Source organism: Falco rusticolus, chromosome 5 (assembly GCF_015220075.1).
Source record: "Falco rusticolus isolate bFalRus1 chromosome 5, bFalRus1.pri, whole genome shotgun sequence".
Classification (NCBI taxonomy): domain Eukaryota; kingdom Metazoa; phylum Chordata; class Aves; order Falconiformes; family Falconidae; genus Falco; species Falco rusticolus.
The window spans coordinates 16,933,362-16,949,545 of record NC_051191.1 but is presented as its reverse complement, the minus strand read 5'-3'; the positions used below and the strand labels follow the sequence as shown (position 1 = coordinate 16,949,545).

Below are 16,184 nucleotides of genomic sequence, written 5' to 3'. Positions count from 1 at the left end.
ACCAACCGTTCTGTTGACACTGACATGGTGGTAGTATATAAGATGACCAAGAGGAAAAAGAAAACGGAGCTCCGAAGTAGTTTAGTATCTCCACTGAGTGGTATTCTGCACAGGTAGAAGGATAGAGGTTGTTCATGTTTCCCTCCTTCCATCTTTAATGATTGATTATCATCCCTGAAGACCCAAACTGTTCATTGCTTGCTTTCTTTTCAAGAAGGGGGATAATGGGGGAGGTTGTTGCTAGTTAAAAACGTAAGTCTCGTTTATCACCGACTATGCAACACACACAGGCAGAAGGGCATCATAAATAAGATGATCTGCTTGGAAAGCCAGTTCTCTTCTGGAATTCTTCTAAAACTACTAAAACACTTGGGAGACTCACTGCACAGTTCATTTTTTTTATAAAAGAAGGAAAAACGAATTTGCACCTCAAGTCAGTCCTCCAATAATTCTTCCAGCAAAAAAAGGAAAAGAAAAAACACACGAAAAGATTTAGCATTTCTGTTACAAACAGAAAAAACACTTTATTAAAATTCATCTGAATATAGTGAAAAAACAGCAAATTTCATATGCAAATGTGGCTAAGGATAAAAGTTTATGTTAATTTAGTTGAATAATATGCATCTAATAATCTATAAAAGTGCCACTTACAGAGCAGAAACAATGGCAAGGTAAAATAAAAAAAGGCAAATCAAGTACCAATTTTCAGACTTCTTTCCCTTGTCTCAGATCTCTTTATAACTTATTAAAATCACTGAGCACTAAAAATATTAACAGAACTATCACACTGGGGGCAAGGGGATGGGGGGGGCATATTCTTAAAACACCTTGCTCTTGAAATAACTGCAAATGTTAGTCAATGAAGAAAAAATACTTAATATTTGGAGGTGGGACAGTAAGTCTGTGACCACACAGTGATCAAAGTGCTAAATACATTATCTGAAACCACAGCTACAGTAAAGAATAGGATGCTTCAATCCTTGAAAAGACACGTAAATAGTTAAAGGAAGCTTCCATCCAGACTACACTAATCTTTGCATCACTAAAAACAAATTCACAACATAATCTGTATACACAGCAGGCAGAAAAACCTGGTTTGTAACATGGTACAGACATGAAGAATACCACTACACATGGCAGATAGTACAGGCAGTATTTTTTATTTTGACACAGGTAAGGGCTATGTTACACAGGACAAAGACCGGACGCAACAACTGGAGTCTTGAAATAGAAAAATAAATGCAGTTCTTAGCTGATATAGCTATATTATGTGTAAGACTGAGCAATAAGCCTCCAGTTTGCAGGGGGTGGGGGTTAAGAAAAACAATCCTTTCCAAGCAGAGCCACTATGATGTTGTATGTTGTTCTACATCTCAACCTGGTTGTGAGTTTTGGGTTTGGTTTATTTTTCATCTTACTAATTTTTATGGGACAAATGCCATGATCCTGCTTAGAAAAAGTAACAGAAAGAAGTTCAGAGAAAAAACGACCTCTAGAAAGGATACACTTGAGGAAGCGATACAGGAAAAAGGTCAGGTATCAACAACGCACCCTAGTAAGAGGATCCTTTTTGCTTTAGCCCATTTTTAAGGCATGCAAGAAATTCATTTGAATGATAAAACACTAGCTGAATAAAAGACAAAACCAAAAAACCTTTCACAGGTACAACTGGACCTATCATAAGCCAAAAAGGCTGGAGTGACTAGTACCAACTTTCATTTTCTAGAAGGCGATGCTATGGGAATTCAGCATGATCTTCTCCCCAGCATGACTCAAAGAGCTGACAATCTGCTAAACAGACTGAGAAGTAGGATTAGCATAGCCCAGCTCTAAGGCAAAAAATTGGAAGCCAAATACAGGTTGATTTTAACAACACCTGTTCCCAAAATACTTCAGGATCCACGCTTTTAATGCACGTTTGTCAACTGTTCTGTGACATGGATAATAGATGATACGTACAGTCCTGAGTGCAACCAGAAAAAGTACTATCACAAATCATATTCTCTGCTACATAGCACAGGATCTACTTCATGTTTTGGAAGAGAAAGAATTGACTAAAGAGTAAGGAAAGAATTCTAAAAGCTGAGCTTTGAACAAACCACCACAGGAATGGAAAAGTGTCAGACTCAGCAAAAGATTTGGCCCTACTCGCAACAGAAACTTTCTGCAGAAAGCTTCTGCAATGTGCACACACAGCCTGCTGTAGGATGCAAGAGATTCAGTGCTTCCAAGGTTACAGCCTAGAGTGACCAGAAGGAGGAGAATGTACTCAATAGCCGAATGGGGGTAATGACAGGGCAGAAAAAGAAAGAATTTTGTTCAGAGTATGGTAAACTGATGACAAAATAGCCAGTAAGATCCATCACACTCCAGTTTCATGCTAATTCATAATAAACAACTGTCTGCAGTACAAAGCAGCACTCATTTGGGTTAAGTCAGTAAACTGCCAAATCACTTCCCAGAAGATACTGAGACACCAACAGCAGGGACATCTGAGATCCAGCCTGGTGTCTCTGCAGATAACAGTGGATGCTTCCGTGACACTTGCATATTCACTGGAACTGCTATTCTAGTATCACAAAAAGCTTCTTTTATATATTCTTTTAAGAACAAAATAGTCAAAAAGTGAGTGTATATTCATGATTCATTATACTTCAAGAACTACATTCACAAGGCCTTAAGTTCCATTCTCATTAGAAAAGTTTGAGCTTAATTTTGCTTATTCACTGCGTGACAGAAGTGGTTTGCGGAATGGTGACAAACACTTACTACATTACATGTGATGGTGGGGAGATGAGCCTCTGAAACAATTTGAGTTTCAGAAACATACTTCCAACTTCCACAGTGGTTTTGCAGCCTGTACTACAAATCTACTTCAGTGTTTTTACAAAAAGACAAACCAACTTTTGAAATGCAACTTGTGGATCCTACCATATTGAGGAGAAATTAGTCCGATCAGTTCAAGAAACACAGATCTCTGACTTTTGCAGTCAATCTATTTGGAAAGCCTGGAAAGACACATTGCTTAATGCCATCAAAATGTTGTTTGTGGATTAAATAAAATATATACACTGGCTATTGAGATTTGAAGAGCCCACTTTAAAAGCCTGAACATTATTTAAAATACGAAAGTACTAGTGACTCCTTTCTGGACTTCTTTTCAAGGAAAGTACAATAAATATTTCACCAGGGCTTCACTTAAAGTCCTCGAATGGTCTCCTAAGCCTTAGCTGACAGGTCCGATGATCAAAACATCAGTTAGTAAAACACTGATACTTGCTTGAATCTCCTTTCTGATGATACCCGAGGAGCAGTACATATCTGTGTCAAACATCAGCTGCTATAATACTCCACATTTCACTTGTTACATGCCAACAGGCAACAGCACCAGGCTTAGGAAACTCTACATGGCCAGCTATGGAGATAACACCAATCACACAAGAACATATTTTGTTTTGCAAAATTTGTTAAAGTGCATTAAGAAATACTCAGAGAAAAGAAAAGCTTCCATAAAAATTACCTTTAAAAAAAAACATAAAAGATACTAGGAAACACTTTAAAAGCGTTGTATTAACGCACTTATTTAATGAAATAAGACAGCTATTTCTATCATAAGCTTGACACTGCATTCTTCTCACTAGCAGCAGGGGAAGAAAAATGCATGAATTATATTCAGCTGTGCTCTCGTCCCAAACATTTAGATAAGCATTACTAGAGCAGAATAAATTTTCCAGTACTTTTATACAGTGAGAAAAATCTATCTGTAAGGAGCAAACTACCACAAAGATGTCAAAATAACTATCTTCTGGCTATCTATGGTCAGATTACACAGGTTTCAGATTCTGTACCAATACTATGAACACTGAGATGCCAGAGATGCCTTCGTCAAAAGACAGCTCAAGTGCAGACTCAGCTATATCACTGCACAAATGGCACTCTGACTTTCTAAAACTGCTTTGAATCCAGAAGTATTATAGCTTAAGTCCTTGCAAATCCAACTGGAATTTCCCTATAACACTTTCTTATCAGTGAGGGCTCTGGGAAACACCAAGACAATAAGCTTAGCTGGAAGATGGACTAAGATTCTGAGTCAGGGGTGCCTCCGCAGCTCCAGGTTGCAATAGCAAGTACCAAGTGAACACAGTGAGCTGGGTTTCCTTTAGTCACTCTACCAGAACAAAAGCTGTGTAGGGAGAGTGGGACACAATGATGCTTAGCTCAAAATTTCTGAGAAAGTCAGGTCCAGTTGGACTGAATCAACACTGAACTGCCCCACACGGGATATCGCTGGTTACCTCATTCCCCTGTTAAGTTAGCACAAATAATGTAGAGTTTAATATAATTTCAGGTATCACACTTGCATTTAAGCCTCCCAACTATATATGCAGTTTACATTCATATATTAAATGCTTTGCATCTGTTATTGTAAATAAACATTGCATGAAAACATGAAGACCTAAATGCAAGATGATGTCCAAAGAGTCTAAGCTAACAATTAAAATCAGTTATCCTATTAATACTTAGTACATACATATGAAACTATAAATAAAACTTTTTGAAGGTATCCTTCTCACCACTGCCCTAGGAGTATTTGAAAAACAGCATACACTTGTGACACGTCAATCTTTCCTAAGTTTTACCTGTCAGCTTTCAAACAACATTTTTTTTTAAGAATTCCTAGTCCTCATGATGCAGGAAAAAGCCTTCCCAAACACTACCCATGCACGAACAACGAAAGGAGAACGATCCTGCTCTGTAAAAGAAAAGCTTCACCGTATCTCAACACTCACAGATGGCTTTGGATGCAAGGAACAAGCTAGCAGTCTGCATTTAACTTGTTTCTCTGAAAGAAGATTGCAAACTGATTTGATAGAAAGAACAGAATAAAAGGAGGAGTCTTCACTACCCTGGTATTCTCTTTAGCAACACCTACTAACTCTCAGGCTCTAGGTGTTCCAAGGGAAGTTGCTGCTGAAATGATTAACAGATGAGCCTGAAAACTCCAGTCCCTTGGGAGCTCTGTCTTCCATGTTTCATAGCAGGAGAATGACAGGTCTAAAAGAAAAACCCCACTGCATTCAAGGAAGCTTGTGTGAACCACATGAAAAGAAAAATCCCTCCAACATTACCCAGGGAACTGAGAAAAGCATCATTTCAGTATTAGGTGGTATAGTGTACTCTATAAGATCTTAAATCTGTTTGGTATTTTCCCAGGGAAGAAGGGAATTCATGTTATTTTATTAATTGGATATTTATATTCAATAAGGAAGCATCCATCAATGAAGACAATGCTGGTACACCCTCATGCAGAGAAGGCCAAATGACAGTACTGAAAGGAGCCAGTTAAGGAGTACATTCTTCTTTCTTTGGCATCACATTAAAACTGGGAACAAGTTAAAAAAAAAAACAAAACCCAGCATATTCTCAAGAATTAAGTGCTGCCAGAGTAAGACCAGTATTTTCCATCTTTCCAAACCTGTATTTTTCCCAAAGATGTTTGAACCAGGCATGTCTCCCACATTGCTACCTAAAAATAACTTTACACAGGCATACTATCAAAATGTGGGCTGATTGCTTCAAGTCTTCTCTCTCCCTCATTTCTGAAACTATTTTTATGCTACCTGCATGCTAAACCCAGCAGCAGTACTATCAATTACAGCTGCAGTTAATTTATGTTCAGCATAATAGTTAAGCAACATAGCTACTGCTAGTAACGGGCTAGCTTTACAAGAAGACAACTAAAGTATGTGGTCTATCGAGGAATAATTAAATGAGTAGACAAAGCAAAACATAGAAATTACTAAAGCATAAGCAGGCTTTAGTTAATAAGTTACTAATGTACATTCTAAGATACTTTAAGAAAACACTGCAGCATATTCATAACACATGCAAGAACTGTGATTACAATTTTCTGTTTCTGAACCATACTGTTTCCTTAGCACAGTCAATTTATTGCAGAGACCACTATGAAAGCATTGCATCAAATGAAAACATGCAGGACAAGACAGCAGTGATCATTATAGGTTGTGAGTGAAGAACACAAAAGTTTCTATTATCTGAAATCGTGCGATTAGAAGACTGCTTTGGGCTGAAGGCTGGGAAGCATGTCTTGATGCAAAACCAGAGGAGGCATTTAAAATTAGCATACACTACTTATGTATAGTAATGTATGCTTTTAATAACATAATATAAATATAATATTTTTATATTGCATAAATTATATATATTATATAAATTATATATAAATAGAATGACATGATATAAATATAAATAATATAAAATAACAGGCTTCTTAACAGTGTTAAAGCAATTCTGTAACAGTTCTTGATAATTCAAAACAGAAATAAGCCTCAGAATTTTTGCAACAAGATGATCTTCAAACCCAACAACAAACACAAACAGCATAAGGAAGCAAAGTACTTAAAGAAACAAACAAGGAAACTCATAACCAGGGAACCTGCTTAAAAGCACAATTTCCAAGTTACCAGATTCACTGTTCTCCTCTTATTCCTTCAGTCCTAGATTTTGGTGGATTTGTGTATGCTGACGGCACAAGTACATTAAAAAACTGCATTGAATATTGATTTTCCCTTTAAGTCTTTCCTTGAACATATACAGCTCTTACTCATCTTACCTTGCTATGCGAGTAAAAGGGAAGATGCTCCTAAAAAAAGCTATGGCAAATAGTTTAAGAGAATGGTTTTACAACACTCCAGTTGATGAAACTTTTTAATGGAATCAATCAACATCTCTGCAAGAAATCCAGCAGCTTGTTACTTAAGAAAACAGCTACTAAATGCAGCAAGTCTGTTAACAGTAGCATATAAAATAGGCCATCTTCATATTTAAGTCTTCTATGCCAGTCACCTCACCGATTCATTTTTCACAAGTAGTTGAACTTTCAAGTCAAGATGGTAACTAAAGGCTTGAGCTCATACAATTTTCTGCAATTTTTCAAGACAACTAACATCATTCATTTTAGGGCAAATGAATGATGATTGTTCTTACGTGTGAAGGGAATTACTGACACCTAAAAATTTTTAAGCTTTTAGAACTTGCAGAATAGCAATGCGTGCCAATCTACTGAATACAAAATATCTTGAAATAAGGAAGCAAAATACATCTTTCCCCACCTCCAGACCTTTTTGTCACAACACTGTAGATAAGATTGTACAAGAACTACTAATACAGTTTATCGCCAGCATTTCACCAGCTTTGCTGATTTGTTCAAGAAACTGATGGATGCATATTTATGCCTCATTTAGGTTGAATCTGCATTCAGATCAGTTAGAAACTTCAGGGTTTATCATATGATGGCTATTAATGACTTGCAAAAATGACTGTCAAACTCAATCCAGTTTTCATTACATGTGTATTTCCTTTGTAGCAGGAAACTACTGTACTATCACATAACAAAGGTACAAAGACGTATAACCCTTCTACCTTCAGCAGCTTCCTACAGAGTAGGGTTAGGCACACATAGGGGACAATAGGAAAGGTTACGTATTGTAGCTGTTCTCCGAGATGTCATCTATACATGTAATCAATGCAGGCTTTTACAGTATAAGCAAAACAAAACTGCTTATCTCACCCTAGACCATGAAAGCCTTCGGAATCTCTGGGGGAATTCCGCAACAACACAGTAACAGGTCAGTTGGGAGTGTGCACAAACACCTTGAATCCAGAGCATCTTGCTATAAGGCATCCAAAATAAAGAGGAAGACTGCCCAGTCTTGTTATGGTCCCAGTGATTGTAGCTGCTCAGTAAGGCCATAACCAGAAGCGGAATCACTGATTTTAAGCAGAGATTTAGCCTTAAACACAAAGATGCAGAGAACAGTTTTAGTGGCCACCTCTTCTCTCAACTTGGTCTGCAAAAGCAAGCACAAGCAAACCTGCAACACCAGCAGAGCTCTGCTGGAAAGCCTTGCCAGGAGCAAGTCTCAGAGCAAGTATGAGACAGGTGCGATGAACTTTCCACTCTGAGGCTAGAAGTGGGTTTTGTTTGCATGTTTTAAAATGAAAAACTGGTTACAGGTCCAGGTAAACTTTCTCTCAAGAGCCACCCTTTGGGTCATCCAGGAGAGGTGACCATACTACAGTCCACTATCTAGACAGACTAGTTCTGAAGGCAAACAAATTTTGACATCCTGGATGCAATGCTGACAGCATCAGTGTAACATCTGAATTGAGTGAAGACTTCTACAGAGTGTGCCCTTCACTTGAAATAGAGATGAAAGCAGATACCTGCCCTACCTCCCTCAGATCAGATGTAAGTTTCTAAGTGAAGGTAACATCCAACAGCTATGACATAGTAAGAACAGATACCAGAGTATCAGCATCACCGGGACAAGCCCATGGAAGCACAAAGATTATTTAAAGGCAAGTTGAGACTTTTTCCACAAAGAACAACCCAAAGGCAAGAGGTTTTATTCCAGCTCAATCTGGCAGTTAAAAAGAACATAAGCTACGCTTTTTTTCAGGGCCACACAAGACTGGCTGGGCCAGTCACTGTTGGACATGACTCTCTCTTCGGTTTCAGTGCTCATGCTTTAAGAGACACAACATCCTTAAACAGTCAAAAGCACCCTGTGACAAGCATTCAAAGGAAGACCTGTATAGCCAATACAGACTAGGTACAATTCATACGAGCAAGCAACATAAATATCTAAATAGGTATCAGCTAAGCCTCTGTCTTTGAAGAACATTTAATTTAACCACATAAATTCTTGCAGAGAAATTTCATAATGTATTACCATCAAAACTTTCTTCTCCCCACAGTCTTTACTTGCTTGTGACTTCATAGTATGTGGAATAAAGCATAAAGTTCCATGGAGACTATATTTTGTTTTTGTTTCTGCTCAGCACTAAAGAAAAAACAAAAACAATCAAAACAACCAACCAAAGTTCTTCTCCCTCTTCCTTCATAAGTTGCAGAACTCTTCCTCTTCTCCCACGCCTTGGAACACATTTCCTTGAGGTCAGTGCTTGTTTGTGGCCCAATTCACACCAAGTAAAAAAAACAACCACCACAACTGATGCAGGAAACACTGAGCTTTCACTCCAACAGAAGTAAACTAGAATTTCCTACCTGATGGCTCCCATTAACAAAGCTGCTATAAATAAAGGCACAGGAGAATACTCTTAAAGCCTTTTAATAAACCTGCAACCCCCCAAAAAACCTTCTGCTATAGAGATTATGTTCTACCTCCCAAAAAGGCATTAGGGCTTTTTAACAACTATGTCTTGCCAATTTGTCTGAAACTGCCATCCTGCCCTGTAAGACTGTCACCAAGAATAACTTTAAGCTGAAACTCTGGAGCCTAACAAATGCTCTAGGTAAAAAGCATAGCTGTTTGTACAGTCAAGAAACATTGCAACTGAGATCTGGGTTTGAGTCCAAATTACCCTACTGAAACATCTCTAGAACTCAAAGGTGCTTCTCCTTTCAGTTATGTGACAACCTGTAGCATACAGTTGAATTGCTATGTGATGCCATGAGTTCAGTGTTAAATATGCTGATGTTGGACATGCAGGTAATTCCAATAAAAATACACCAGTTTTACCTTTCCCCAGAAGTCTTGCTTCCCCACCCCCCACCCCCCCCAATGCAGGCTTGAACCTTGGATAGAAATCCAGTATCTGTAGAGACCTGCAGACTTGCAGTAGTTTAGAACTCCCAGAATTATTCAGCAGGCAAGATTAGGGTAGGTACTGCTAATAGTTACATGTGTTTGTAACAGGCACGTAGAACATTCACAAGGTTTCAACAACTATTCCCTCTCCAAAAAACCCGCAAGTGTAAAACCTTACCAGACACAAATACAAATAAAGAAAAGTTTTGACAAGCACTGAATCAGTACTTCCATGTGGTAACATATACACAGGGTGTATGTAAAGCAATGTAAAGGGAAAGAGGAGGTATCAAACAGAAAATAAATTTCTACTAACTGGAGAAAGCATGCTTACAACTATTTTCACCCTTTCGTTGAGGCTGTGTCTGGAAGCTAAGGAATGTGCTAGTAATAAAGAGGCCATTTATGATGGAGTTCAATAGCATTTTAAGAGCCAGAAAGAAGTAGCTTCTTTAAAGACACAAACTTGTATTAAGATTTCAACTGTAATAACCCTAGCTAATAACCAGCACAACGTTTATGGATAGGCAAAAGAATTTTGTGTTTTAATTGTTTATATTTGTAGTATCTCTCAATTTTTGCCTATCAAGTATGTCCCCAGCAGTTCAAAAGCACACACCTTCCAACCAGATCATGCCAATTCTGGTTTCAAAAAGGGATAAAATAGGGGATGCAATGGCCAACAAAATTCTCCTAATTCCAGCAGAAAGAGCTATAAAACGATGACTCAAACAAGACCAAAGCAGCAATGTCTAGTACAGAAATAACAGACCTAAATAATCAGTTACTCAACAAGCATGATTTTAGATTATTTCTTTCTCTTGGAAGTTTTTGTTTTAATGGCTAAATATTCAAAAGTTGAAAGTAACACTGCTAAATGCCTGAAAACAAAAACTCTGCCATTCAGTTTGTTTCTGCTGAATTTAAAAAAAGTCTTTAAACCTCCTCCACACATGTATATCACATGCAATTCTCTTCTACAAAAATAACATAGGCATATATGCATTTTCTATGACCTTATAGTACTAACATACCGAAAATGTTTCTTACTTTCCTCATATTTTATTCAACAAGCCACTTAAAAGAAATAATGAAAAGGCTGTGATTTTTCCTCAAACATAACTATTTCCAATACATTGTCTGACATACCATTAACACAAAGTTCCAAAGTAACCTTACTCACAAGTATTCTCAGGCCATGCAAATCCAAGTGACCAGCAAAAGAAATAGTTGCTTCTTCTGCAGCCCTATATCATTTCATTAGAATACCCAAACAAGAATATCACAGTGAAGCTACTAAAAAAAAAATAATTTAAAAATAAGATACTCTTTTAATCAAGTTGTTTGAAGTTTAACCTTTTTAAATCATGAACATTTCAGAGGAAATTTTTTGTCCTGAAGACTCAAAAGCTTGCAAACTAAAGGGTCCATACAAACACATTGTCTGGGTCCTCTTTAAAAATCTTTGATACTTCTAAAATAAAGCCTTTATATACATTTTACATTTTATTGCACTTCATAAACCAAATCTGGAAGTAAAACCTTAAATTCATTTCTAAACAGATTCTAGGATGTCTTTATTACATTTATAATGTAATTACTTCTGAAATTCTTCTATTTTGAAGAGCAGGAAAATGCTTACCTCATATGAAGTATACACTCAATCACATAAAAGATTTCTAAAGTAGCCTGTCATTGATGTTTGTACCCTGCAGCCTATGTTTGTTAGAAATGTAATTTGCAAGTCCTTCTACAGTAACAAATTTCAACAAATAAAAAAGTACTAAAGTCAACTGGTAAAATGAATCTGGTTCAGGTGAGTGCCTTGCCAATCAAGCTGATGGAAAATTTAAAATAACCCTCAACTGTCATCACTTTAAAGATGTGAATATTTATGATCCAGAATGCAGAAGTCTATAGTTTGTTTGGTAAACAATAGCAAACCCTCATTAAGTTTTTTCTATCTGAAATATAAACAACTTTATTCAACGTCCCAGGGTTCTGGATAACAGATTTACTTCCAGATAATAGATTTACTTCCAGATATTTCAGAAACGCACAGGAATACCTCAAAGTTGTTATCTGTAATTCTCATCTATGTGGCATAAGTGACAAAGTAATAAGACTCCACTTCCTTTCTTGGGAAAGGAAGCTCTTCTAATCGGAGCTTCAAATAAGTATTTGATATAATGCCAATTCGCAAGAAGAGTATGTGAATTTTTACATAAATTCAGGCAAGACAAAAGTTTCTTTAGTCTGTTTTTACAAGGAAAAAATATTGGGGGGGGGGGGGGGGGGGGAAGAGTCAGATGACTGGAGAGATTTCACAAGTGGAGTTTCTCAAAAAACCTCCCAAGCTAATTAGGCATTTTCCTTCGTGACTTCTTATGAAAAGCTGAGCACACTGACATTTGATGACAAAGCCAGAAAACAATCAAAAGAGGGGAAGATGAGACTGTAACAAACCAAGCAGACAGACTTTCAGGGTAAAAGAAATAAGACTGAACAAAAAATGCCAAATACAGTTGTATACTAGAAGCTGACAATGAAGGAAATTCACATGTATATTGTCACAAATTAACTAAGTGGCATCTCATAAGCATTTACAATAGTCACCAAGGAAATACAGACACAGCGTATTTACTGATAAAGAAGCTGTATTTAGCAGTAAGCCCAGGATACTGGGAAGTTTCTAGAGAGGAGCCAATATAAATTCTTAACAGTCAACAGGAGATAGTTATTTTTCTTCTTTCTTAATTAAAATAACAAGTCAGTTGAGGCTGTGATTTTTCTTTTTTGATGGACTGTATGTTCTTATTTTTTCTTCATGGTCTAATATTAATAAAACTAATTCAACGTGAGATTACTAAAATTCTCCCCTTAGGACAGAAACATTTGTATTCTATTTTATCCATTGCTTGCGTTGCTTAAGTGCCCTTTAGCACAGAAAATGTGTTAGTAGCCTTTATATTTTATTTTCTGGTATTTCTTATAACACATGCATTCATTTTTCTGTTACTGTTTTTGCTTGTGATAGTCTGTTTTTACTTGAGAAACTTTCACCATCACCAAAGAATGCTAGCAAACAGTAGAATAATCTCTGCATCTTTCAGTAAAAAATTCAATGTCTTCTCCAGACAAGGAAGCAAGATTTTCCTTTTTAAAGGCCTTTCATTACCAAACATTTAAGTCTAACACACTGATTCTAAGCACTGTCAGTCTACACTTTCTCTGACTTTTCCCACCATTAAATGGGGCCTGAAAGGCTTCTTTTGATTTTAAGTCATAATTTAAGTGCCTTGAAACTGTCTCTTGTTTTCATCTCATTTAGAAAGTTACTAGACAGTCAACAAATCCAACATCAGGGCCTCATTGTTTAACAAACACCAGTGCAGAATGGCTTAAACCCTCACAGATCAAACAATAATCTGCAGCAATGGTGTTAACTGCTCACAGACACAATCAATTACTCAGTTCACATTGACTGTCTCCGATAGAAGATTTGATGTTTAATAGTTAAACTGTCAAGCTTTATGCAGTGTTTCTTTGATAAAGAAATTTGGATTTTACTATTTCAACCAAAATGTCTATTTTTATTTTTAAAGTGATATTAACGTTTCGATGAACATTTTCAGAAAGTTTCAGTACTTAAGCACTGCTCTCTGCTTGGAAACATTCCTGGAAAAACTGTGTTTTTATTAAAACTTTTCCTGCTAAAGTTAAAGTAACAGTTCCCAGTTAAAGTAACAGATTCCTGAGACAAGCTGCAAAGCTACACTACCACATGTTATAAGGCTTCAATTTTCACTGAGAAGATAGGCCCAGAACTGAAGGTATTTGGGGGCACTGTCTGTCCTGGGTAAGAAACTAGAACATTTGTCTTTTCTTGCTGTGCTATGCAGACAACTTTTCTTCACAGGCTGGGAAGACAACAGGGGAATGTAATATCTTGAATCATTTTATTACAAACACCTGAGGCTCACACACAGGCAACTTGACTGAGCAGAAAAAAAAACAACCAACCAACAAAAAACCAACCCCACCACCACCAAAAAAAAATGTTTGACTGCACAAGCCTTACACCTTAAATCCCAGAAGTTACACAAAACTGGCTAGGGTTTGGGGTTTTTTCTCTAGGCTTCCCCCCTCCCCTCCCCTTCTTCCAAACAACCCTCAGGATCTAAACTAAAGCAAAATTGAGATCAAAGTCCAGAAAAAAGATGGCCTTAAAGCAGCAGTTTGCTTGACCTGTGTCTGTGGGACCCATCCACTAGATGTCAGTGTCCTCTTGGGCAGAGGAAAACCTTGGATCCTAACGAACAAGAAGGCCGCTGATAGTCCTTGGTTATCAGGTCAACTATAAAGAAGGAAATTCTTAAAAAGCATCCCTGGGCATCACCTGGGCCACAATAGAAGCAGCTAGCAACAGCAGCATTTGTGAACACCAGACACAGAACAAATACAGTTCTAGACACAAATGTTAGCCACTATAGTAACAGGCTAAAGACCAACAGCTGTTTCATGCAACATTACTGATCAAACGTACAGCCCATTGGTCCATAGATATTAAGGCACACTGTAAATGGGTGATAAAAAGGCTGCAAGATATAGCTATTTTTGTATATTTCCCAGAGTACCCCAAAACACAAAATAACACTTGAACAAAAAAAGAAACAACAAAACTAGACACAAGAATGCCCCCCCCCCAAATACAAATCAAGCTTAAAGAGACTTAGATTCAGAAGCAATAAAATAAATTATTATAGCACAGTGTGAAATCCTCTGTGATAGGCATGAAAACACCACACCCTAAAGGACAGAGCAGAAGCCAAAGTTCAGGCACATTAAGCGCCTGTTGCAGGAAGAAACTAATGTTTCTATTCACCTGCAAAAAATCTAGATACTGAGATAAACTATATGCTTAGAATAGAACATTTCAGTTGGAAAGGACCTAAACCGATCATCTAGTCCAACTGCCTGACGATTTCAAGGGTTCAAGGTCTACATTTGAGTCTTAAGGATATAAAAGGAATCTTAAACTTGGGAGCAGGACCTCGGAAACTAATGCCACCTCTAGAAATTATGAAGGACTGACGGGCCAGAGCATGCTGGGAGAGATCTAGCACACACAAGAAACCTGGTGGTTCTTGTGGAGGAGAATTGGAAGGCTATGAAGCTGGAAAAATAAGAAATTAAGAATTTCAGCAGGGTAAAAAGTAGAGATTTCTTTCCTTGTGAAGATATCAGACCAACTTGCCAGAGAACTCTCTCACTTGATTCCCCAGCAAGAAAAACACCTTAAAGCAGATTTGAGCAAACGCAGGACTTGCCTTAAGACACAGCTCCAGAAGAACCATTTCTAGTTACTGCATACTCATATCTGGTATCTTTGCCAGACAGGAAAAGGCTAAAAAAAAAATTCACCACAACTTTTTCCTTTAGAAATAGGAACTTAAAATAAAATAAATAAATAAATAAAATTATGAAGTTGAGTGAAAGGAAATTATACAGAACTAAAAAAATAAAACATTTTTAAGCAGCACAGGGCCTGTTTACACATGCCAGGTAGCAGTAACTGCTGCTATCCTGACTGTCAATATAGCAGTGATAGGTCCTGCCGTCCTGTGATCGTCAGCTGCTGTGACCATGTATATAGTCTGGGAGCTCCTACTCAGCATCTCCCATTGAGAGAAACTGGGAGGATGGCTGTTTCATTTCTCATATTCTTTCTCTCAGTATTCACCAGTCAGAACACACATTACAGATTTTTTTTTGTATTCTGAAGAAACCATGAAGAATCATATAATCCTAAAATTTAGCTGCTTATCTTTCTCCCCAGTTAAGAATATGCCTCTTGCACCATGTATGGCAGATTACTTTTTATCCTTTCCAGGCAGCAAAATATGATCTCATTCATGTTACTGCTTTGTCCCAAACACCACAAATATAATTATGATCACTTCAACTGTTCATTGCTTTATAACCAAGTTACTTTTAAGGGACTGTCTGTCTTCTACCCAGCTCCTATTTGCCTGAGCAAATCTCAGACATTTTTACACTTTCACTCTCATGCTACAAAACCAAAGAAATCTCAAGAAAACTGCCCTCAATATGGACATAAGTCCAGGTTTTTCTTCCCACATGCATATATGCACTACAGGAACGCCTTGCTTGCTGGTCCATCTCTTTCCAAGACAACTTTTGATAATTTGGAAACACAAGTGGTCCTTTAAACAAAGGCAGTAAGGAGAGCATGCTAGCCACATTCCAAATGCAACAACATTTCCTGTCAGTCTCATTTACACTGTATCTTCATCCACCAATGCTGACACTATTGGCTGGTCAAATACAGGTGTACTCAGCACCGACATAACTGATCTATAGATTCATGTACTCCTTTTTCTCCCCAGTTATGAATATATTGTATCAGGTATGGCAGATTCTGATTTTAACACTGTTCAAAAATGGAACTAAAAATGTTTATAACATTTTGAGATCCTTTCCAGGCAGCATAAGACAGTCTTGATCACCACAATTAAAAATATTAAT

The 16,184-nt window shown here is 37.3% G+C and overlaps 1 protein-coding gene across 2 annotated transcripts in view; it reads right to left on the bottom strand.

Annotated features, from left to right (window-relative positions):
- PTPN12 (protein tyrosine phosphatase non-receptor type 12) overlaps positions 1-16,184 on the bottom strand; it is a 78,151-nt gene that overhangs the window by 45,761 nt on the left and 16,206 nt on the right. The window contains exon 1 of one of the 2 annotated variants that reach the window (XM_037388828.1): positions 8,757-8,780. The exons of the other annotated variant lie outside the window; for it this stretch is intronic. Coding sequence (XP_037244725.1) covers positions 8,757-8,759 — 3 coding nt within the window. The 5' untranslated portion in view covers positions 8,760-8,780. Of the gene's footprint in view, positions 1-8,756; positions 8,781-16,184 lie in introns of those variants that run through there. 2 annotated transcript variants of the gene reach the window in all.